This window comes from Capricornis sumatraensis, chromosome 1, assembly GCF_032405125.1.
Source record: "Capricornis sumatraensis isolate serow.1 chromosome 1, serow.2, whole genome shotgun sequence".
Taxonomy (NCBI): Eukaryota; Metazoa; Chordata; class Mammalia; order Artiodactyla; family Bovidae; genus Capricornis; species Capricornis sumatraensis.
The window spans coordinates 238,809,445-238,833,260 of NC_091069.1; the positions used below are offsets into that span (position 1 = coordinate 238,809,445).

The 23,816-nt window shown below is 38.8% G+C and overlaps 1 protein-coding gene across 2 annotated transcripts in view; it reads left to right on the forward strand.

Annotated features, from left to right (window-relative positions):
• STAG1 (STAG1 cohesin complex component) overlaps nucleotides 1-23,816 on the forward strand; it is a 322,933-nt gene that overhangs the window by 240,473 nt on the left and 58,644 nt on the right. For both annotated transcript variants that reach the window (XM_068987932.1, XM_068987933.1), the window contains exon 15: nucleotides 8,739-8,842. In XM_068987932.1, the coding sequence (XP_068844033.1) occupies nucleotides 8,739-8,842 (104 nt within the window). The remainder of the gene's footprint in view (nucleotides 1-8,738; nucleotides 8,843-23,816) is intronic.

The window sequence follows — 23,816 nt, forward strand, 5'->3', positions numbered from 1 at the left end:
TAAGTAGACACACAGAGCCTCAGTGTTCCAAGGGATCAGCCTGAAAAAGAGAGGGAGGGAGAGGGAGAAAGAGAGAGTCGACACGGGGGGAGGCCAAGCTTGTGCAAAAACCCCCTAACTTTATTTTTAAAAGGTGTTTATATACCCTAAGTTTTACATAATGGAAGATACAGAGTCATGCAGGGGCAGCAGTCCTGACCCTTTCTGTATATCTTTTTGTATGCAAAGGGTCTCAGGTGATTTACATTATCTTCTGGTCAAGAGGCCTGTTAACACTTTATGGCTCTCTTCCTTAATGAATGTTAATCTCATTTCCCCTGAAGTGTTTTTCTTTAATCTGCATCACCCTCAAAGAACTAAAGTTACATCCCTATAGAACAATGGTGCAGTGGGTTATAACAAAGAAGGTACTTACCTCAAAGACCTATGTTGCTACTTGCTTTTTCTATATACCAACTATATCAACAAATAAAAGATATGAAAATTTGGCAGCAAGTATTGGCTCAACAAATGAAACCCTTAATCAGTCCTATTCTAATGATTTTGACTCCTCTGAAGCCCCTACATTCCTAGGATGTTTTAAGCTTCCTGTGCCTCTGGCGGTCCGGAGGCCACAAACAATCACATGCACAGCTGTAAGAGTCCTGTAGGCAGGCTAGAAAGCCATCAGAGGGGTTTTTGGATTGAAACACTCTTATTATGCCCAGGAGACTTATTATCTAAAAGCTCTAAATTAACTTTTTCCAGAAAAAGGTGGTGGGGGGACATCCCCCTGTTAATGTCAGAAAAGTAGGCGAAAAGCACAATGCAGTAAGGCAGGCAGACTCTGATTTGGGGGCAGATGCACGAGAAAATTCAGCGAGGCTCCCTTAAGGCCTGACTAGCCTTTGCCTGTCAACTTGCCTTTGCCTGTCTGACCCCTTAACCTCATGACCTATGCCATGAGCGGTACTCCTCGTGCTGGCTCCCGGCAGCCACTGAAAGATTTTAAACAGGGAAGTGATGTGATCGCATTTGTATTTTAAGGAAAATGCTTTTTGTCAACATTTTTGGAATAGGCAGAAGATCAATTAGATAACTGTTGCAGTGGTCTCAAAGGGAAATGATAATAAAAATACAAAAAAATAAAAAGCCCATGTCAGTTTTTAAAATTGTGGATAGGAAGGGGACAAAAGCAGGAAGAACAAGAGTGAGAGCAAGCTATATAAAAAGGATGGTAAGAGATAACTATACACTATAGAAGGCAAAGTAAAGAGAGTGTTCAAGAGAGCTATGGTTAATAATATCAAATATTGCAGAGGAGGAGAAAAAGGACTGTGCAAAGACCATCAGCTTTAAGTGAAGATTTGGGTCATCAGTGACTTTGTAGTGTTTCTTTTCAGTGGTATTAAGGAGAAAAGCCAGAGTTTAAGGTGATAAGATTGAAATCAATAATGAGGAAATTGAGACGATATCTAAAGAGGTTTCTGAAAACTTAAAAAGTACTTATTTGATAATTCAGAGAGCAAACAGCACCCATTCCTTTCTGCCATTGTGGCTATTTGGCTCTCAACTGTGGCTTAAGGCTTGCTTGTTTTCACTTGTAAATTTCAATTGTTTTGAGTTTGCCATATCAAAATGGATGGTTTCAAATATACACTAATAAACCTGATGACGTTAGATACTGTATAAGGTTGAGTTATTCTTCAACACTAATCTATAGATTTTAGTGTATAATAGAAGAGTATTTCTATATTTGATAAGGTTTTCTTTTACCTCATTTTCCTCAGAACTAGATTTTTTTTCATAAATAATAGAAAATGCATTTATTGGGTTGGCCAGAGAGTTTGTTTGTCAGCCAAACAAACTTTTTGGCTGACCCAGTAGTTCATAGTCTTGTCATTCCTTTATCCCTAGCCAAATGTGAAAAAATAAGAAATTCTAGAATCATAAAATAGAAACTTTGATTGTTTTATTGCATGGGAAGTTTTTTCATATTATTAAGCATTGAATCAGAGAGTATAAATGGAAAGCTGAAGCTGTTTCTGTGGTTTTACTAAAACAAGCTAAACTTCATGTGTTTTTCCTATCAGTAAGTGTTAAAAATGATTGAATTAAGATGTACGTACATAATCCTGTTCAGGATGATTTTGGTATAGAATAAGAGATAAGATGTAACAGCTTTGCTTGCCTTTTCGTTGGTGTTGCCCCAGTTTATTTTGAAATAATCAATATAGATGTCTCAGCTTCCAAAGCTTATTATTTTTTCTTTATGCCTACTTCTATCTCTATAATCCCCATATCTATTGGTCTTTTTTTTTTTCTTTAGCATAAACAACTATACAGAGAAAAGAACACGAGGAAGGAGACAAAGAAAAAATTAAACTATTCAAATTAGTTTCAAAATGTTTTAAAATATATGTATAGGAATGAATTCAATAAGGAAAGTACAGAATCACTGTGAAGAAAATCATAATGTTTCATTAAGTAATGTCAAATATGATCTTATAAATGAAGAGTTATATCATGTTCCTGGTAGGAAAGATGATTAAAATGTCAGTTCTTCCCAGCATAATGTATAATTTTCTTAAAAATACCAGTTCAAATTCCAGTGCATTTGAGAGAGTTCTGAAAGGTGAGGTGAGAAAATGAACTAAGCATAATGATTTTAAAACTTACATAGACTGAGTAAAGTAAGTCCAACAGAGAAGACAAATACATGACATTGGGTATATGTGGAATATTTTTTTTAAAGGGTACAAATGAACAATCTGCAAAACAGAATTAGTTACAGATGCAGAAAACAGACATGTAACCAGAAAGTTGAGGCGGATAGACTGAAAGATTGGGATTGCCATATACACACTGCTATATATAAGACAGATAACTAATAATGGCCTACTGTATAGCACAGGAAACTACTTAGTACTCTTTAATGGCCTATATGAGAAAAGAATCTAAAAAAAAGTGGAGCTATATATATATATATATATGGCTCACTTTGCTGTACACCTGAATTAACACAACACTGTGAATAAATTATGCTCCGATAAAAATTAAAAATTAAAGTTTATGCAGAATTTCATGAATATGTTGTAAAGACAGTATAGCATAGTGCTTAAGAGCATAAACCTTGAAGTCAGACTGCCTGGGTTCATATCTGGGGTCTACTACTAATTGAGTGCCTTGAAAAGTTGCTTATAACTGCCCTACATATAAAAAATACTTCATAAATTGCTTGCTATGACCTTTATAGAAATTAGAAATTTTTAAAGAAAAGGATTAGATAAGGGAAATTTGTTCAACTAAATATTCAAATTGGTTGAATAGAGTTACACATTATTTCAGTTCAGTCGCTCATTGGTGTCTGACTCTTTGCAACCCCATGAATCACAGCACTCCAGGCCTCCCTGTCCATCACCAATTCCCGGAGTTCACTCAGACTCAAGTCCATCGAGTCCATGATGCCATCCAGCCATCTCATCCTCTGTCACCTCCTTCTCCTCCTGCCCCCAATCCCTCCCAGCATCAGAGTCTTTTCCAATGAGTCAGCTCTTCACATGAAGTGGCCAAAGTACTGGAGTTTCAGCTTTAGCATCATTCTTCCAAAGAAATCCCAGGGCTGATCTCCTTCAGAATGGACTGGTTGGATCTCCTTGCAGTCCAAGGGACTCTCAAGAGTCTTCTCCAACACCACAGTTCAAAAGCATCAGTTGTTCAGTGCTCAGCTTTCTTTATGGTCCAACTCTCACATCCATACATGACCACAGGAAAAACCATAGCCTTGACTAGATGGACCTTTGTTGGCAGAGTAATGTCTCTGCTTTTGAATATGCTATCTAGGTTGGTCATAACTTTGCTTCCAAGGAGTAAGCGTCTTTCAATTTCATGGCTGCAGTCACCATCTGCAGTGATTTTAGAGCCCCCCAAAATAAAGTCTGGCACTGTTTCCCCTGTTTCCCCATCTATTTCCCATGAAGTGATGGGACCAGATGCCATGATCTTTGTTTTCTAAATGTTGAGCTTTAAGCCAACTTTTTCACTCTCCTCTTTCACTTTCATCAAGAGGCTTTTTAGCTCCTCTTCACTTTCTGCCATAAGGGTGGTGTCATCTGCATATCTGAGGTTATTGATATTTCTCCCAGCAATCTTGATTCCAGCCTGTGTTTCTTCCAGTCCAGCATTTCTCATGATATACTCTGCATAGAAGTTAAATAAGCAGGGTGACAATATACAGCCTTGAGGTACTCCTTTTCCTAATTGAAACCAGTCTGTTGTTCCATGTCCAGTTCTAACTGTTGCTTCCTAACCTGCATACAGGTTTCTCATGAGGCAGGTCAGGTGGTCTGGTATTCCCATCTCTTTCAGAATTTTCCACAGTTTATTGTGGTCCACATAGTCAAAGGCTTTGGCATAGTCAATAAAACAGAAATAGATGTTTTTCTGGAACTCTCTTGCTTTTTCCATGATCCAGCAGATGTTTGCAATTTGATCTCTGGTTCCTCTGCCTTTTCTAAAACCAGCTTCAACATCTGAAAGTTCACAGTTCATGTATTGCTGAAGCCTGGCTTGGAGAATTTTAAGCATTACTCTACTAGCGTGTGAGATGAGTGCAATTGTGCAGTAGTTTGAGCATTCCTTGGCATTGCCTTTCTTTGGGATTGGAATGAAAACTGACCTTTTCCAGTCCTGTGGCCACTGCTGAGTTTTCCAAACTTGCTGGCATATTGAGTGCAGCACTTTCACAGCATCATCTTTTAGGATTTGAAATAGCTCACCTGGAATTCCATCACCTCCACTAGCTTTGTTCATAGTGATGCTTTTTAAGGCCCACTTGACTTCACATTCCAAGATGTCTGGCTCTAGGTGAATGATCACACCATCATGATTATCTTGGTCTTGAAGATCTTTTTTGTACAGTTCTTCCATGTATTATTGCCACCTCTTCTTAATATCTTCTGCTTCTGTTAGGTCCATACCATTTCTGTCCTTTATCGAGCCCATCTTTGCATGAAATGTTCCCTTGGTATCTCTAATTTTCTTGAAGAGATCTCTAGTCTTTCCCAATCTGTTGTTTTCCTCTATTTCTTTGCATTGACTGCTGAAGAAGGCTTTCTTCTCTCTTCTTGCTATTCTTTGGAACTCTGCATTCAGATGCTTATATCTTTCCTTTTCTCCTTTGCCTTTCACCTCTCTTCTTTTCACAGCTATTCGTAAGGCCTCCCCAGACAGCCATTTTGCTTATTTACATTTCTTTTCCATGGAGATGGTCTTGATCCCTGTCTCCTATACAGTGTCACAAGCCTCCGTCCATAGTTCATCAGGCACTCTGAGATCTAGTCCCTTAAATCTATTTCTCACTTCTACTGTATAATCATAAGGGATTTGATTTAGGTCATACCTGAATGGTCTAGCGGTTTTCCCTACTTTCTTCAATTTAAGTCTGAATTTGGCAATAAGGAGTTCATGATCTGAGCCACAGTCAGCTCCCGGTCTTGTTGTTGTTGACTGTATAGAGCTTCTCCATCTTTGGCTGCATAGAATATAATCAGTCTGATTTTGGTGTTGACCCATCTGGTGATGTCCATGTGTAGAGTCTTCTCTTGTGTTGTTGGAAGAGGGTGTTTGCTGTGACCAGTGCATTTTCTTGGTAAAACTCTATTAGTCTTTGCCCTGTTTCATTCCGCATTCCAAGGCTAAATTTGCCTGTTAATCCAGGCAAATTTGCCTGTTTCTTGACTTCCTACTTTTGCATTCCAGTCCCCTATAATGAAAAGGACATCTTTTTCAGGTGTTAGTTCTTAAAGTTCTTGTAGGTCTTCATAGAACCGTTCAACTTCAGCTTCTTCAGTGTTACTGGTTGGGGCATAGACTTGGATTACTGTGATATTGAATGGTTTGCCTTGGAGTCGAACAGAGATCATTCTGTCGTTTTTGAGACTGCATCCAAGTACTGCATTTTGAACTCTTTTGTTGACCATGATGGCTACTCCATTTCTTCTAAGGAATTTCTGCCTGCAGTAGTAGATATAATGTTCATCTGAGTTAAATTCACCCATTCCAGTCTATTTTAGTTCACTGATTGCTAGAATGTCGACGTTCACTCTTGCCATCTCCTGTTTGACTACTTGCAATTTGCCTTGATTCATAGACCTGACATTCCAGCTTCCTATGCAATATTGCTCTTTACAGCATCAGATCTTGCTTCTATCACCAGTCACATCCACAGCTGGGTATTGTTTTTGCTTTGGCTCCATCCCTTCATTCTTTCTGGAGTTATTTCTCCAGTGACCTCCAGTAGCATATTGGGCACCTACTGACCTGGGGAGGTCCTCTTTCAGTATCCTATCATTTTGCCTTTTCATACTGTTCATGGGGTTCTCGAGGCAAGAATACTGAAGTGGTTTGCCATTCCCTTCTCCAGTGGACCACATTCTGTCAGACCTCTCCACCATGACCCACCTGACTTGAGTGGCCCCGTGGGCATGGCTTGATTTTATTGAGTTAGACAAGGCTGTGGTCCTAGTGTGATTAGATTGACTAGTTTTCTGTGATTATGGTTTCAGTGTGTCTGCCCTCTGATGCCCTCTTGCAACACCTACTGTCTTACTTGGGTTTCTCTTATTTGCACGTGGAGTATCCCTTCACGGCTGCTCCATCAAAGCGCAGCTGCTGCTCCTTACCTTGGACAAGGGTTATCTCCTCACCGCAGCCCCTCCTGACCTTGAACGTGGAATAGCTCCTCTAGGCCCTCCTGCGCCCGCACAGCCACCACTCCTTGCACGTGGGGTTGCTCCTCCCAGCCGCCGCCTCAGGCGTGGGGTAGCTCCTCTTGGCTGCACCTGCACTGTTGCAGCTGGCACTCTTGGCCCCTGCCCCTGACCTCGGACGCGGGGTAGGTCCTCTTGGCCGCCGCCCCTGACCTTGGACGTGGGGTAGCTCCTCCCGGCCGCCGCCTCTGACCGCAGACGTGGGGTATAACGTTGCTATAATCGAAACAGCATGGCTTTATTACACTGAAACTGAAGAATCCAGAAATTTTAATAGATCAAAGTATATAGTGAAAGTAAAGTTGTTCAGTCGTGTCTGACTCTTTGCAACCCCGTGTACTGTAGCCTGCCAGGCTCCTCTGTCCATGGGATTCTCCAGGCAAGAATACTGAAGTGGGTTGCCATTTCCTTCTCCAGGGGATCTTCCCAACCCAGGGATCGAACCTGGGTCTCCTGCATTGCAGGCAGATGCTTTATCCTATATAGGAGCGTCTGCTGCTAAGTCGTTTCAGTCGTGTCCGACTCTGTACGACCCCAGAGATGGCAGCCCACCAACATGTTAAAAGTTGACATTTCAGATAAACCAAGAAAAGCTGGTTTTCTTTAACGATGATGGGGGCATCATTGAGTACTCATCTGGTGGGAGCAAACAGACCCAAACCTGATATTAATACTATCAGCAGAATTAATTTCAAATAGATAAGAGATGTAAAAGCAAGAAACAGAGACAGAGAAGAAAATATACTTCTTAATCTCTGGGAGAAAGGAGCTCTTTGAAAGCAATGCAAGAAACCCAAAAGACTTTTTTTTTAATCTATATGAAATGATAGATATTAGCTAAACTTACTGTGGTGATCATTTCACAATGTAAATAAACTGAATCATTGTGTGATGCAACTTAAACCCGTATGGTATTGTATGTCAGTTATCTCTCAAAAAAATAAATAAAAATCCTGGAAAGTAAAGAAAGAAATCTGAAAGTCATAACACAAATCTCTATAGATATGACTCTGTAAAAGTTAACTATTTCTGACAAATATACCATGAGGAGTCTAAAACCTAAAGAACAAGCTGTGAGAAAATATTTGCATCATTTAAGACAAAGTTAATGGTACTAATATATAAGAATCCAAGAAAGGTGTGTAACAATGGAAAAGTTAACAGAAAATAAACAGAAGAATCTCCAAAAATTTTTTTTAATAAACAAGAAAATGCACTCCACTAATTATGCAGGAGCAAAATAAGAAATACCACTTTGAGTGATTGGATTGGCAAAAATTAAAGAAACTTATAACATCCAGTGTTGGCAGGGATAAAAGGAATCAAACATTGTCATCATGGCAGTTGGAGGTGTGGATTGCAGTAAGTAACCTTATTGATTTGTCAGTACCAAGATTTTAACCTTTGACTCATTATTCCCTCTCTTGACATTTATTCTGCCAAAATAGAAGTGTTAGTTACATAAATATGTGTGTATTTATGATACTTGTTATTGAATTTTTTATAAATGTGACAAGAATTTGGGGAAAATTTGAGTGAATGTTAATAGAGAAGGTTGAATAAACTGTGAAACACAAACTATGTAATAACTTGTAATTATTTAAGGTAATTATTCATATATGTCATATCACTTGAAAGATACTCAAAATCTGTTGTTAATGTTTTTTTACTAAAAAAAGCAAAATATATGTAAACTTTGAAATGATATAGAAGGAAAATTTTGGCATTGCTCAGTTCAGAAGTATGATATTACAAGAGATTAGGTATTAGAAGAAACTGGAGGTTATTCTCTGTTTCTTTACTTTGTGTATCTCTTATTTGACTTATGACAGATACATATTATTGAAAAGATAAAAAGGACAAAGAATAGAACTTAACCTTAGTCTTTAAGTAATGGTTGCAGGTTTTTTTTTAATAATTGTGTGCATTTTTGATATGTGGCTATTATAAAACTATCTACTTATGCTAATGTGTTTTGTTTAACTTTAGCAATGTCCGACCGTCAGGAGAGTGCTCTTATAGAGCTAATGGTTTGTACAATTCGTCAAGCTGCTGAGGCACATCCTCCAGTGGGAAGGGGTACCGGCAAGAGAGTAAGTTACTAGTGAAAAATCTAAAAAAAAAAAAAAAGTGAACAACTTTGAAATATTTGAATATTTACTGACATATGTATTCCTAAACACATGAAAATTTTGTAAATGATACAAGTTGTGGTAGTTCATCTTATATCCTGTCTACTCAGTTTCCAAAAGTAGATTCTTTTCGTCCATGCTGCATACACTTGTGCCTGCTTCTAGTTCAGTATCCTAAGAATTTTCACATTCATATTTGTTTAAAGTACAGAAAGGCTCTGAAGGCAAACTTTCTAGTTTTGCAAACTCTTCCATTTAGCATCTATGTAATCTTTGGACAGTTGACCATTTTCTTTCTTAAATTGCTCACCCCTAGTATGAGGCTAATAATGCAGGTATTATTGCTGTTAGCTTATAGTGAACGATGTTGGATTCGTAATCTCTGAGGAAGATTTAGCTTCAGGACCAGGGACCAGGCTTGATCACTCAAGAGCTTTTGTGCAGCAGAGTTTGATTAAAGTGAAAAAGGACAGAGAAAGCTTCTGACTTGGACAACAGAAGGAGGATGGAAAGTGCCTCCCCTTGAGAGTCTTATCAAGGCCTTATATACTTTTACCAGACCCACTCCCACAACATACATCTTAAATTAACAGGATTAGAACTAACAATAGAAAGGTCTTACAAGATCCACTCCTACAGCATACATCTTAAGATAACAACATTAGTCAGAAGGTTCTTACTAAGGAAAAACATGTCCTCGAGCAAGATACATTCTTATATTGACTAAGACAAAGCAGTGTAGAAAGTTTGTCCTTTTCTCCTCCTTGAGGACCCCAGACTCCTTATCAACCTACCTAAGGATTAGATCTTTCATTATTATTCCAGATGAATTGAGATGATCACAGATCGAAAGACTAACTCTGGTAGTGTGAAGAAGTAGGCAATTTCCCCTCCTCTTCTCTACCCCCACCCCCACAAAAAAAGGAATGAAACTGGAAAAAATATCAAAACCCATATCAGGGCTCTGGAAATTCACCACAGATTTAAAAAAAAAAAATTGAGAAGTATTTCTAGGCATATCTTAGAGATATTATAGGTTGAGTTCCAGACCACTACAATAAAGCAAATACTGCAGTAAAGCTAAGAACATGATTTTTTTCTTTTCTCAATGCATACAAAAGTTGTATTTACACTATACAGTAGTCTATTAAGTGTACAATGCCTTATGCCTAGAAAAACGATGTACATACTGTAATTTAAAACTTTACTGCTTAAAGAAAAACACAATCATCTGAGCTTTCAGAAAGTAAGAGTCTTTTTGCTGGTAGCAATTTCTTAAAGTTAGACAATGATGAAGTTTACCTCATTGATGGACTTTTCCTTTTGAAAAATGGTTCTCAGTAACATCTAATACTGTCTGATAGCATTTGACCCACAGTAAAAGTCTTTCAGAACTGGAGTCAGTCCTCTCAAACCCTGCCACTGCTTTATCAACTAAATATGTGTCATATTCTAAATCCTTTATTATCATTTCAACAATCATCACAGCATTTTCACCATGAGTAGATTACATCTCTAGGAACCACTTCCTTTGCTCACCCATAAGAAGCAACTCCTCATCTGTTAAAGTGTTTGTCATGAGGTTTATACATATTCAGACTCCACTTTGAATTCTTTCTCTTGTTATTTCCTGCACATCTGTAGTTCCTTCCTCCACAGAAACCCTTGTACTTCTCAAAGTCATTCATAAGAGTTGAAATCAACTTCTTCAAAAATCCTGTTAATGTTGATATTTTTACCTCTTTTCCTTGAATCATGAATATTTTTAGTGCCATCTAGAATGCTGAATCCTTTTTAGAAAGTTTCCAATGGACTTTGCTCAGATTCATCAGAGGAATCACTGTCTATGGCAGCTATAGCCTTACAGAATTTTTCTTAACTAGTAAAACTTCAAAGTCAAAATTACTCCTTGATCCATGGGGCTACAAAATGAATTTTGTGTTAAGCAACATGAAAATAACATTATTCTCTTTGTACATCTCCGTCAGAACTCTTGGGTGACCAGATGCGTTGTCAGTGAGCAGTCATATTTTGAAAGGGACCTTTTTTTTGAGCCGTAGATCTCAACAGTGGGCTTAAAATACTTGCCAAACCACCAGCTCCGGGAGTTGGTGATGGACAGGGAAGACTGGCATGCTGCAGTCCATGGAGTCACAGATAGTCAGACATGGCTGAGCAATAAAACTGAACTGAAACCACGTTGTAAACAGATGTGCCATCTCCCAGACTTTGTTGCCACATTAATAGAACATAAGCAGGGTAGATTTAGCATAATTCAAGGGGCCCTTGATCCACGGGGCTGCAAAATGAATATTGTGACAGGCAGCTCATAGCTCAGTTGGTAAAGAATCTGCCTGCAGTACATAAGACCCAGGTTCATTTCCTGGGTTGGGAAGGTCCCCTGGAGAAGGAAATGGCAACCCACTCCAGTATTATTGCCTGGAGAATCCCATGGACAGTGGAGCCTGACAACCTACAATCCATGGGGTCGCAAGAGTCAGACATGACTTAGCGACTAAACCACCACCACCACCAAGGGTCCCTAGAACTCTCAGAAAGGCAAGTGAACATTGGCTTCATCTTAAAGTCACCACCTGTATAACTATGAAAATCCTAGGTGGCATCTTATTTTAATATAATGCTATTTCATCTACATTGCAAATCTTTTGTATAGCATCAATTCAGTTCAGTTGCTCAGTCGTGTCTGACTCTTTGCGACCCCATAAATAGCAGCACGCCAGGCCTCCCTGTCCATCACCAACTCCCGGAGTTCACTCAGACTCAAGTCCATCGAGTCCATGATGCCATCCAGCCATCTCATCCTCTGTTGTCCCCTTCTCCTCCTGCCCCCAGTCCCTCCCAGCATCAGAGTCTTTTCCAGTGAGTCAACTCTTCACATGAGATGTCCAAAGTACTGGAGTTTCAGCTTTAGCATCATTCCTTCCAAAGAAATCCCAGCACTGATCTCCTTCAGAATGGACTGGTTGGATCTCCTTGCAGTCCAAGGGACTCTCAAGAGTCTTCTCCAACACCACAGTTCAAAAGCATCAATTCTTCGGCGCTCAGCCTTCTTCACAGTCCAACCCTCACATCCATACATGACCACATGAAAAACCATAGCCTTGACTAGACGGACCTTAGTTGGCAAAGTAATGTCTCTGCTTTTGAATATACTATCTAAGTTGGTCATAACTTTTCTTCCAAGGAGTAAGCGTCTTTCAATTTCATGGCTGCAGTCACCATCTGCAGTGATTTTAGAGCCCCCAAAAATAAAGTCTGACACTGTTTCCCCTGTTTCCCCATCTATTTCCCATGAAGTGATGGGATCAGGTGCCATGATCTTTGTTTTCTAAATGTTGAGCTTTAAGCCAACTTTTTCACTCTCCTCTTTCACTTTCATCAAGAGGCTTTTTAGCTCCTCTTCACTTTCTGCCATAAGGGTGGTGTCATCTGCATATCTGAAGTTATTGATATTTCTCCCAGCAATCTTGATTCCAGCTTGTGTTTCTTCCAGTCCAGCATTTCTCATGATGTACTCTGCATATAAGTTAAATAAGCAGGGTGACAATATACAGCCTTGACGTACTCCTTTTCCTATTTGGAACCAGTCTGTTGTTCCATGTCCACTTCTAACTGTTGCTTTGTGACCTGCATACAGATTTCTCAAGAGGCAGGTCAGGTGGTCTGGTATGCCCATCTCTTTCAGAATTTTCCACAGTTTATTGTGATCCACACAGTCAAAGGCTTTGGCAAAGTCAATAAAGCAGAAATAGATGTTTTTCTGGAACTCTCTTGCTTTTTCCATGATCCAGCAGATGTTTGCAATTTGATCTCTGGTTCCTCTGCCTTTTCTAAAACCAGCTTGAACATCAGGGAGTTCACGGTTCACGTACTGCTGAAGTCTGGCTTGGAGAATTTTGAGCATTACTTTACTAGCATGTGAGATGAGTGCAATTGTGCGGTAGTTTGAGCATTCTTTGGCATTGCCTTTCTTTGGGATTGGAATGAAAACTGACCTTTTCCAGTCCTGTGGCCACTGCTGAGTTTTCCAAACTTGCTGGCATATTGAGTGCAGCACTTTCACAGCATCATCTTTCAGGATTTGTTACAGCTCACCTGGAATTCCATCACCTCCACTAGCTTTGTTCATAGTGATGCTTTCTAAGGCCCACTTGACTTCACATTCCAAGATGTCTGGCTCTAGGTGAGTGATCACATCATCATGATTATCTTGGTCGTGAAGATCTTTTTTGTACAGTTCTTCCATGTATTCTTGCCACCTCTTCTTAATATCTTCTGCTTCTGTTAGGTCCATACCATTTCTGTCCTTTATCGAGCCCATCTTTGCATGAAATGTTCCCTTGGTATCTCTAGTTTTCTTGAAGAGATCTCTAGTCTTTCCCATTCTGTTCTTTTCCCTTATTTCTTTGCATTGATCGCTGAAGAAGGCTTTCTTATCTCTCTTGCTGTTCTTTGGAACTCTGCATTCAGATGCTTATATCTTTGCTTTTCTCCTTTGTTTTTTGCCTCTCTTCTTTTCACAGCTATTTGTAAGGCCTCCCCAGACAGCCATTTTGCTTTTTTGCATTTGTTTTCCATAGGGATGGTCTTGATCCCTGTCTCCTGTACAATGTCACGAACCTCATTCCATAGTTCATCAGGCACTCTGTCTATCAGATCTAAACCCTTAAATCTATTTCTCACTTCCACTGTATAATCATAAGGGATTTGATTCAGGTCATACCTAAATGGTCTAGTGGTTTTCCCTACTTTCTTCAATTTAAGTCTGGATTTGGCAATAAGGAGTTCATGATCTGAGCCACAGTCAGCTCCCGGTCTTGTTGTTGTTGACTGTATAGAGCTTCTCCATCTTTGGCGGCAAAGAATATAATCAGTCTGATTTCGGTGTTGACCATCTGGTGATGTCCACGTGTAGAGTCTTCTCTTGTGTTGTTGGAAGAGGGTGTTTGCTGTGACCAGTGCATTTTCTTGGTAAAACTCTATTAGTCTTTGCCCTGTTTCATTCTGCTTTCCAAGGCCAAATTTGCCTGTTTCTCCAGGTGTTTCTTGACTTCCTACTTTTGCATTCCAGTCCCCTATAATGAAAAGGACATGTTTTTTGGATGTTAGTTCTAAAAGATCTTGTAGGTCTTCATAAAACCATTTAACTTCAGTTTCTTTAGCATTACTGGTTGGGGCATAGACTTGGATAACTGTGGTATTAAATGGTTTGCCTTGGAGACGAATAGAGATCATTCTGTCGTTTTTGAGATTGCATCCAAGTACTGCATTTTAAGCTCTTATGTTGACCATGATGGCTACTCCATTTCTTCTGAGGGATTCCTGCCCGCAGTAGTAGATGTAATGGTCATCTGAGTTAAATTCACCCATTCCAGTCCATTTTAGTTCACTGATTCCTAAAATGTCGAAGTTCACCCTTGCCATCTCTTGTTTGACCACTTCCAATTTGCCTTGATTCATGGACCTGACATTCCAGGTTCCTATGCAATATTGCTCTTTATAGCATTGGATCTTGCTTCTATCACCAGTCCCATCCACAGCTGGGTATTGTTTTTGCTTTGGCTCCATCCCTACATTCTTTCTGGAGTTATTTCTCCACTGATCTCCAGTAGCTTATTGGGCACCTAATGACCTGAGGAGTTCCTCTTTTGGTACCCTATCATTTTGCCTTTTCATACTGTGGTTCTCAAGGCAAGAATACTGAAGTGGTTTGCCATTTCCTTCTCCAGTGGACCACATTCTGTCAGGCCTCTCCACCATGACCCGCCCAAGCCACCTTCATTGCTTGTCTTACCTAGATCTAGATAACTTGCTGCAGCTTTTGCATCAGTACTTGCTTCACCTTGAAGTCTTATGTTATGGAGATGGCTTCTTTTAAAATCTCATGAACTAGATTCAGACTTTTCTCTTGGAGCTCCCTCACTTCTCTCAGCATAGAATTTAAGAGAGAGCCTTGCTTTGAATTAGACTTTGACATAAGGGAATGTTATGTCTGGTTTGCTTTTATCAGATCACTAAAGCTGATTCCATATCCTCCATAAGGTTGTTTCACTTTCTTATTATTTGTGTTTTCACTGGAGTAGCACTTTTAATTTCTTTGAAAGAAATTGCATTCACAACTTAGCTAACTGTTTGATTCATGAGGCCTAGTTTCCGACCTGTCCTAATTTTCAATACTTCTTCTTCACTAAGTTTAATCAAGTCCAGTTTTTGTTATTCAGTTTGGTAAGTCATGTCACACGCTAGTAAAGTAATGCTCAAAATTCTCCAAGCAAGGCTTCAGCAATACATGAACCATGAACTTCCAGATGTTCAAGCTGGTTTTAGAAAAGGCAGAGGAACCAGAGATCAAATTGCCAGCATCGCCGGATCATGGAAAAAGCAAGAGAGTTCCAAAAAACATCTATTTCTGCTTTATTGACTTTGCCAAAGCCTTTGACTGTGTGGATCACAATAAACTGTAGAAAATTCTGAAAGAGACAGGAATACCAGAGCACCTGACCTGCCTCTTGAGAAACCTATATGCAGATAAGGAAGCAACAGTTGAACTGGACATGGAACAACAGACTGGTTCCAAATAGGAAAAGAAGTACGTCAAGGCTGTACATTATCACCTTGCTTATTTACCTTATATGCTGAGTACGTCATGAGAAACGCTGGGCTGGAAGAAGCACAAGCTGGAATCAAGATTGCCGGGAGAAATATCAATAACCTCAGATATGCAGGTGACACCACCGTTATGGCAGAAAAGTGAAGAGGAGCTAAAAAGCCTCTTGATGAAAGTGAAAGAGGAGAGTGAAAAAGTTGGCTTAAAGCGCAACATTCAGAAACGAAGATCATGGCATCTGATCCCATCACTTCATGGGAAATAGTTGGGGAAACAGTGGAAACAGTGTCAGACTTTAATTTTAAGGGCTCCAAAATCACTGCAGATGGTGACTGCAGCCATGAAATTAAAAGACGCTTACTCCTTGGAAGAAAAGTTATGACCAACCTAGATAGCATATTCAAAAGCAGAGACATTACTTTGCAAACAAAAGTCCATCTAGTCAAGACTATGGTTTTTCCAGTGGTCATGTATGGATGTGAGAGTTGGACTGTGAAGAAAGCTGAGCACTGAAGAATTGATGCTTTTGATCTGTGGTGTTGGAGAAGACTCTTTTTTTTTTTTAATATAACTTTATTTATTTTAGTTGGAGGTTAATTATTTTACTATATTGTTTTGGTTTTTCCATACATCAACATGAATCCACCACAGGTATACACATAAGTCCCTTGGACTACAAGGAGATCCAACCAGTCCATTCTGAAGGAGATCAGTCCTGGGTGTTCTTTGGAAAGATTGATGCTAAAGCTGAAACTCCAATACTTGGACTACCTCATGCGAAGTGTTGAGTCATTGGAAAACTCTGATGTTGGGAGGGATTGGGGGCAGGAGGAGAAGGGGACAACAAAGGATGAGATGGCTGGATGGCATCACTGACTTGATGGACATGGGTTTGGGTGAACTCCGGCAGTTGGTGATGGACAGGGAGGCCTGGCGTGCTGCAATTCATGCGATCACAAAGAGTCAGACATGACTGAGCGACTCAACTGAACTAAACTGAACTGAAGTCATGTCCAAGTCTTTGAGACCCCATGGACCATCGAGGTTTCTCTGTGTGTTTCCTCAAACTCATGTCCACTGAGTCTGTGATGCCATCCAGCCATCCTCTGTTGTCTCCTCCTCCTCGTGCCTTCAGTCTTTCCCAGCATCAAGGTCCTTTCCAATGAGTCAGCTTTTTGCATCAGGTGACCATCGTCTTGGAGGTTCAACATCAGCACTTCCCATGAATATTCAGGGTTGATTTCCTTTAGGATTGACTGGTTTGATCCCCTTTGCTATCCAAGGGACTTTCAAGAGTCTTCTCCAGCACACAATTCAAACACATCATTTCTTCGATGTTTAGACTTCTTTCTGGTCCAGCTCTCACATCTGTACATGACTGTTGAAAAAACTAGAGCTTTGACTATTAGGACCTTTGTCACCAAACTGATGTCTCTGCTTTTTAATATGCTATCTAGGTTTCTCATAGCTTTTCTTCCAAGGAGCAAGCATCTTTTAAAATCATGGCTGCAGCCACCATTCACAGTGAGTTTGGAGCCCAAGAAAATAAAGTCTGTCACTATTTCCATTGTTTCCCCTTATATTTGCTATGAAGTGATATTACCAGATGGCATGATCTAGTTTTTTGAATGTTGAGTTTTAAGCTAGCTTTTTCACCCTCTTCTTTCAGCTGCATCAAGCTTTTGATTTAAAGTGAGAGATACGTGATGAAGCTTCTTTTCACCTGAACACTTAAGAGGCTTATTAGGGGTTAGTAGGGTTATTAATTTCAATTTTGTTGAGTCTCAGGGAGTAGAGAAGCCTGAGGAAAGGGGAAAAGATGGGAAAACAGCTAGTTGCTGGAGCAGCAGTGAGACACAACATTCATTGAGTAAGTTCCCCATTTTATATGGGCATGGTTTGTGGCACCCCAAAACAAATCAAGTGGTAACATCAAAGATTGTTGTTCACACCAGAACAAATCTAATAATAATGATGAAAAAGTTTAAAATAGTGCCAGAATTACCAAAATGTGATGCAGAAACACAAAGTGAGCAAATGCTACTGGAAAAAATGGCACCAATAGACTTGCTCAAACAGGGTTGTCACAGAGTTCCAACTTGGTGGATTTTTTTTTTAATGCAGTATCTGCAAAATATAATGAGGTGTGCTTATATTCTTGAAAAACTGCTGAAGCTTCAGTTTAAAGCTGTAGGAGTCTATAGCCTTTTTGCCTAGGGTTACAACGCACACAGCCCACAAGCTTGAATGGTGACATCTCTAGTTTTACCAGAGCAGCACTGTATGCAAAAACCAGCATGCAATTGCTGTCAGAGAGAGAAGACTCAATATGGGACAAGAGGGAAACGTCTACAACTTTGTCAACTAGTAATGAATGAAACATATATGAGAGAAACTTTCACCTGTAACATTCAGAGATTGTATCTGCAATTTGTAAGAGTAGTGGACCAGCCAAGAATTTAACCATAAAAATACTGGAAATGAGAAAATGGTAAAAGGTTTAATAAACTCTTTATACATCCCTGGCTGATTGGGTAACGTGAAAGAACCCAACAGAAAATAAAAATCAAGAAAACTAACAAACTGACTGAACCTTGAATGTACTCCCTATCCCACAGCAAATCAGGTGTCAGAGAGGAGGAATCTTACAAATTTGAAGCATTTGAACACAATCTCTGCCAAATCATTGGCTAACCAGTGATATAGATACACGGAAGAAACTTCCGGAAAGACAGTTAAAAAAAAAAAAAAGAATAAAATTCCAAACAGAAACCATCCGTCATGTGAGAGACAAGTTACACAGTTTCAATTAAAGATTAATTTGTTAAAGTGAAACTTAGGAAAATAACTTTGAAATACATAGCTGTTACAAGATACTCCAAAATGTCTGCTTTTCTAGAAAAATCGGAGCCATGCCAAAAAAAGAAATGAACAGTCTAGTGTGACCATACTCTGGTGGGGGGAAGTAGACAATAGAAATGATTTCTCAGGGGCTTCCCTGGTGGTCTAGTGGTTAAGAATCCACTTGCCAGTCCTGGAGATACTAGTTTGATCCCTATTTGGGGAAGATCCCACATGCCACAACTACTGAAGTCTAAATGCCTAGAGCCTGTTCTCTGCAGCAAGAGAAGCCACCACAGTGAGAAGCCCATGCACCACAATGAAGAGCAGTCCTGACTTACAACAACCAGAGAAAGCCCACATTCAGCAATAAAGACCCAGGGCAGGTTAAAAAAAATCAAAATTAATTTAAAGTGTTAAAAAGCTTAGAAACAAGAAATGGCTTCTCATGAGGCCCAGTTGGATTTAACAGATACTTCAGAGCCCTTTTTGTAAATGTGTTCAAAGACTTACAGGAAAATATGGTAACAAGAAATAAGGAGTGAGTAATTTGTTTTTCAAATGCTAATTTATGAGTTGAAAATTACAATAATAGAAATTTATAATTTATTAGATGAGCTCAACAGATTTTAGATGACAGAAGTAACAGTGAACATGAAAGATTAATAGAAATTGTTCATTTTGAAAAAAACGGGGAAAAAGATGAAGAGAAATGGCAGAGCTTAAGAAATGTATGAAACAGCATCAAGTGTACCAGCTTTGTATAGAGGAGTCCTAGAAAGAAAGGAAAGAGAGAAGGAGACAAGAAGGAAAACATTTAAAGGAATATTAATAATTGCCAGAGAAGACCCAAATTTGGTGAGAAATGTTTATCCACAGATCCAAGAAATTTTTAAAAAACGAAATAGTGTAAACACAGGTCACGTTGTTGAAAGACAAAAATGAAAAATCTTTAAAGCAGCAAGTAAAAAAGAATGTGGAGGACAGCAGCAATAACTTTAATAGTTTGACTTATCAGAAATAGTTAAGGCCAGAAGACAGTAAAATGACAGTCACCGAAAGACAACAAAATTGCCAACCAAGAATTCTAAATTCAGTAAAATTATTTTACAAGTATGAAGGTGAAATGAAAACATTCCTATATAAACAAAGATTGAGAGACACATTGTTTAAAAGACCTGCCTTTGAAGAAACACTAAAAAAAAAAATCCTTTAAGTTGTAAAGAATGCAAACTATAATCCACAGGAAGAAATAGAAAGTACTAGAAATGATAAAGATGTGGGTGGGCATAAACGGCTGTGTATTTTTTTTTAATTTTTAAAGGGACATGAGATTATTTTAAAGCAATAGTACTAGCATTGTAGTGTTAAGATTGTAATATACATTGATGTGTGACAATAGCACAAAGAAGTATAAAGGAAATAGAACTCTCTTGGAGTAACATTGCTGTATTTTGTTATAATTAATTCATTATTAATTTGAAGTTGTTTGTAATAAGTTGAAGAGCTTTTGATATATTGTAACCCCTAGAGCAACCTCTCATACCTAAAAAAGGAGAATAGAATCAACAGAGAAGTTCCAATTGCATGCTGAAGAATGTTTAATTGCAAAGAAGACAACAAAGAATGAAAAGAGGGGAGGAAAAAAGATACATAGATAACAAATAGCCCAGTGGCTGATACAAATTTAACCATATTAATAATTTCATTAAATATGAACATAGGGCTTCCCAAGTGGCGCTAGTGGTAAAGAACCCTCACACCAGTGCAGGAGACTTAAGAGACTTGAACCTTGGGTCAAGAAGGTCCCCTGGAGGACGTCATGGCAACCTGCTCCAGAATCTTGCCTGGAAAATCCCATGGACAAAGAAATCTGGAGGGCTACAGTCTGTAGGGTCGCAAAGAGTCAGACAAAACTGAAGTGACCTAGCACACCCACGTGAATACAGGAATGATTCCAAAAAGTAAAGACTGAGAAAAGTAGTGACTGGGTATGCAATGATAATAAGCGATTATTGTTCATTATTGGAGATGTAAAGTCTGTTCTTGCATCTTCATCTGTTAAATACACACTTAAATATTAGGGGTGAAATGATACACCAACAATTTCCCTTACAATGCTACAAATGGGAAAAAAAAAACTTAGAGAAATTGATGAAGCAATGACAGAATGTAATTTTGACTCACAGCCCCTTTGGGCTAATTTCTTGTCATTTTGACATACTACCACTTTTTGAGTGCTTTCTTTTAGAGCAAAATGTTCCAGGCTCACTTTCTACCTTTACTGCTTATATTAGTAATCTACTGCTACGTTTAAAAAAATTGCAGTAGTTGTCCCTTATCCATCATTTCTCTCCCCAAGTTTTAATTACCAGTCAACTATGGTCCAGAATATTAAATGGAAAATTTGATAAGTTTGAAGTTGCATGCTATGCTGAGAAGCATAGTAAAAATTCTCACACATCCAGCTTTGTCTCTCTCCATCCTACCAGGAAAGTGAATCATACCATTGTCCAATGTACTCCACCAGTTAGACACTTCATAGCTCTTGTAGGTTATCAAATCTGCTATAATAGTGTTGCTGTGATTGTGTTCAAGTATCCCTTATTGTACTTAATGTTGACCTGAATGTACAGAGTATTGATGCTGGCATTTTGGATATGTCAAAGAAAACCCATAACTGCTTCCTATAAGTGAAAAGATGAAAGTTCTAGACTCAACAGGAAGAGAAAAAAATATGTACTGAGTTTGCAAAGATGTTCATTAAGAATAAATTTCTGTCTGTGACATTATGAGGAAGGAAAAGGAAATTCCTGTTTGTTTACTGTCATACATCAAACTGCAAAAGTGATGGCCACAATACTTGATGAATTCTTAGTTAAGATGGAAAAGGCATTAAATTTATATAAAATATTTTGAAAGAGAGAGACCACATTCATGTTTTTTTGCAGCATATTATAATTTTCTGTTAGTTACTATTAATCGCACACTATGCCTAATTTATTGATTTAACTTTATCATAGGCATGTTCATGATGGTAAAAAACATACTATATCAAGGGTTCAGAGCAATTAGCAATTTCAGACATCCACTGGGCATCTTGGAATGTATCCCACACAGTTAAGGGGGACAACTGTACTCCAAACTTCGAGGCTTAAAGGAATAAGTATTCATTGTCTCATATAGTTTCTGTAGGTCAGAAATTTGTGAATGACTTAGCTGTTTTTTACTTTAGATTCTCTCATTGGGTTACAGTTAAGATATAGCCAGGACCTTAACCTCTGGAGTCTTGATAGTAAATTTGCTACTTTTGTAATGGTTCAGTCACATGACTGGTAAGTTAGTGTTTATTGTTGGTAGGAAGCCTTAGATCCTTACCATGTTGACCTCTTAGTAGTACTGTTTCAAGGCTGCAAGCCTCCCCCAGAATGAATGGTCCAAGAGAGAATAAAGTGGACACTTCTATGTCTTTTATGACCTCAAAAGTCATATAGCATAATTCCCACAGTGTTCTTTAGGTTACACATGTCAGCCTTATTCATTTTTGGAAGAGATTCTATTAAGGGCACGAATACTAGGAGACAGTGGTCTTTTGGAAGCCACGCAGTAGGCTACATTACCCTAGAACAGGACTCGCTCACGAGCACTAGTTCCTTTTGATAAAGAGTGATATGTAAAAATAAAAATCTTCTCACTAAGGATCAGTTCAGTTCAGTCGCTCAGTAAGGTCCGATGCTTGCGACCCCATGGACTGCAGCACGCCAGGCCTCCCTGTCCATCACCAACTCTCAGAGTTTACTCAAATTCATGTCCATTGAGTTGGTGATGCCATCCAGCTATCTCATCCTCTCTTATCCCCTTCTCATCCGCCCTTCAGTCTTTCCCAGCATCAGGGTCTTCTCAAATGAGTCAGCTCTTTGCATCACGTGGCCAAAGTATTAGAGTTTCAGCTTCAACATCAGTCCTTCCAATGAATATTCAGGGTTGATTTCCTTTAGGATGGACTGGTTAGACCTCCCTACAGTCCAAGGGACTCTCAAGAGTCTTCTCCAACACCATAGTTCAAAAGCATCAGTTCTTCAGCACTCAGCTTTCTTTATGGTCCAACTCTCACATCCATACATGACTACTGGAAAAACCATAGCTTTGACTAGACAGACCTTTGTTGGCAAAGTAATGTCTCTGCTTTTTAATATGCTGTCTAGGTTGGTCATAGCTTTTCTTCAGAGGAGCAAGTGTCTTAATTTCATGGCTGCAGTCACCATCTGCAATGATTTTGGAGCCCAGAAAAGTAAAGTCAGCCACTGTTTCCACTGTTTCCCCATCTATTTGCCGTGAAGTGATGGAACTGGATGCCATGATATTCGTTTTCTGAATGTTGAGTTTTAAGCCAGCTTTTTCACTCTCCTCTTTCACTTTAATCAAGAGGCTTTTTAGTTCTTTGCTTTCTGCCATAAGGGTGGTGTCATCTGCATATCTGAAGTTATTGATATTTCTCCTGGCAATGTTGATTCCAGCTTGTGCTTCATCCAGTCCAGCATTTCGCATGATATACTTGGCATATAAGTTAAATAAGCAGGATGAGAATAATACAGCCTTGACATATTCCTTTCCCAATTTGGAACCAGTCTGTTGTTCCATGTCCAGTTCAAACTGTTGCTTCTTGACCTGCATACAGATTTCTCAAGAGGCAGGTTAGGTGGTCTGATATTCCCATCTCTTAAAGAATTTTCCACAGTTTGTTGTGATTCACTAAGAATACTCATTGTCAATTGGTTATCATTTCTGCTAGGTACCATTAGTATACAAAGCTAAGAAATACATATATTTATATGCATTGTGCTTAAATCATGCATTCATATTAATGTTTCTGACTTCAGTTTAGCATAACAGAGTTTTTACCTCTTTGATTTTGTTTCACATCTTTATTTTTTGGAAATACATAAAAAATTTACTTAGTTAAAAAATCAGAATGTTTAGAAAAGTCTTTCTTAAATCCTTCCCTCTATACCCCTTTTCTACCTGTATCCAATTTTATTTGTTTTTTTATCTCTCCTTCAGTGTTTCATTTTGCAAATAAAGATAAATGCATGTACAAATACAGGTGCATGTATTTTTATTTTCCATTCTCTTCCCTTTCAATCTCCTATCTCCTACAAAAGATAGCATATTATATATGGTGTTCTGTACCTTAATATTTTCATTTAACAGTATATCCTGGGTATTACTACAAAACTTTACTTGCAGATTTTTTGTATTTTCTTATGTCTGAATAGGATTCATTTTGCAGATACACTATTGAGAGTCGTTTTGGTTGTTGCCAGTCTTTTGCTAGAAATAATGTGAGGTGAATAATCCTGTATCATTTCATATTTGTACCAAGTGTGTTGGGGTAGATTGCTAAAGTAAGATAGCTGGGGCAAAGAAAAAAAGTGTGTACAGTTTTGTTGGATATTTTCAAATTCC